The 1,762-nt window shown below is 36.8% G+C and overlaps 1 protein-coding gene across 1 annotated transcript in view; it reads right to left on the bottom strand.

The window, feature by feature from the left end:
- Positions 1–1,762, bottom strand: part of SAMD12 (sterile alpha motif domain containing 12) — a 397,831-nt gene that overhangs the window by 5,639 nt on the left and 390,430 nt on the right. The window contains exon 5 of the mRNA XM_012646559.1: positions 8–243. Within this exon, the coding sequence (XP_012502013.1) occupies positions 221–243 (23 nt within the window). The 3' untranslated portion in view covers positions 8–220. The remainder of the gene's footprint in view (positions 1–7; positions 244–1,762) is intronic.

Raw genomic sequence — 1,762 nt, 5'->3', positions numbered from 1 at the left:
TTGGCACTGTATATTATGCACCTCATTTTAAAATCCACAGCAAACTAAGATTTTTCCAAAGCCCATAATCTTGACTGAATGGGTGTTTTTCCAGTTAATCCAGTTAATCTGTCAATGCTCCAGGGATATCTTCTGGCAGTGCCATGAGTTAGTCTTTCTGTGAGGAATAGGCCATGTTCGTATCAACTGGCAGGACAGCAGCTTGGAAGGCTAACCGTGTTTATGGAGAACCCTCGGCTGAGGCTGCAAGAAGAAAAGGGGGGAAATATGGTAAGTTCTTTCTTTTATGTTCCCAGACACTGATATGTAGCAATTACCTTACTCAAACAAACTGTAACACCATTAGGTCAAAAAGAATGCTCCAGCCAGAATAATGGTTACTCAACTCAGGATGGATTTATGGTGGGGTGTACTCATGGAATGATTTTTTTACCATTTGGCGGGGTATGGGAGGTACTCAACTCAAACGGGCAAAGCTGCCTTGAAGGGAGGGCAAAACCAGATCCCTGGAAATGGCATCCAGCCCTATGACCGGGCTGCAGTTTGGGAAACCATTTCATATACTATAGGGGTTCACGCATTTACCTGATCTAATGCAAGATCAGACTGGGGATAATATGAGGCTTTTTTTTTTTTTCCTTTGGTCTGGGGAGGGGAGGGTTTCATTCATCAGGAAGATTTCCTGAGATATAACCTAGCAGGAAATATTGGAAGCAGTGTGGTTGGAACTCCTGAGTTTACTCTTTGCAAAGTCAGATGGGCTGAGCAGGTTAGGAATTAGATAGTGAAAGTCATTAAAGTCTGACCAGAGATTGAATTACTTGAATTGCAACCTTGCTTTTGGCCTTGGGAATGTTAATACACATATAGTTTCCTGATTTTTTTCATTTAAATTCGCTAATTGTCCTGTCATTTTACCCGCGTACTCCCTACAGTTCCTTATACATGGGTCCTCAAGAATTAATTATATGAGTGCAATTGAATGTTTTCCTCAGAAAAATATCAGTATTAGTTTTATTTAACACCAAAACTATTGGGCAATGGGAAAAGAAGCACAGTAGGAGTTCCTGATGTGAAAGAAAAAACATCTATCTAGGTTTCCAAATCTAACTGGCTTTTTAAAACATGAACAAATGCATAATTTGTAAGCAAATATTTGATTAAAACTTGCTACTTTTGAGGAAATGAAAAAACAAAGGTAATATGTAAGTGCTTTAAATATCAATACACACTTCTGATAAAGTTGGAATGAAAGTAGAATACTAACATATTGCTGATAGCATTGTAAACTGGGAAAATGACAATTTAAAGAAAAGATTAAAAATGCATATTCCTAGGAGTATATCCTAAGGAAATAATCTTAAAATATTAAAGATGCTATATGCACAAACATGTAACCTGGAGGTTATTTATAATAGAGGAAAAATTGGAAACAACCAGTCTCCTCTTGTTGAAAATTTAGGTTAAGTAAATCATGGTACATTAGCAAGATGGATGATTATTTGGCCATTAAAATAATACTAATTACGATTAGGTAGCAACATGGTAAACATGATATACTGCAATATAAAACTTACACATATGCATAGAAAAGAACTATAAGTGAAAAATGAAAGCTCTAGGATTTTTATTGTCATCATATTTTGCAAAACAACAAAAATTAGGCTCTCAGGGGTGCAGGTCTGACCCATGAGCATTGACTGACTAAAGCATCATGACTGTTTTCACTCACTACTACTACCTTGGAAACACACACTTTACA

Source organism: Propithecus coquereli, unplaced genomic scaffold (genome assembly GCF_000956105.1).
Source record: "Propithecus coquereli isolate 6110/MARCELLA unplaced genomic scaffold, Pcoq_1.0 Scaffold247, whole genome shotgun sequence".
Classification (NCBI taxonomy): Eukaryota; Metazoa; Chordata; class Mammalia; order Primates; family Indriidae; genus Propithecus; species Propithecus coquereli.
The sequence above is the reverse complement of the archived record's forward strand: the minus strand, read 5'-3'. Positions and strand labels throughout refer to the sequence as shown.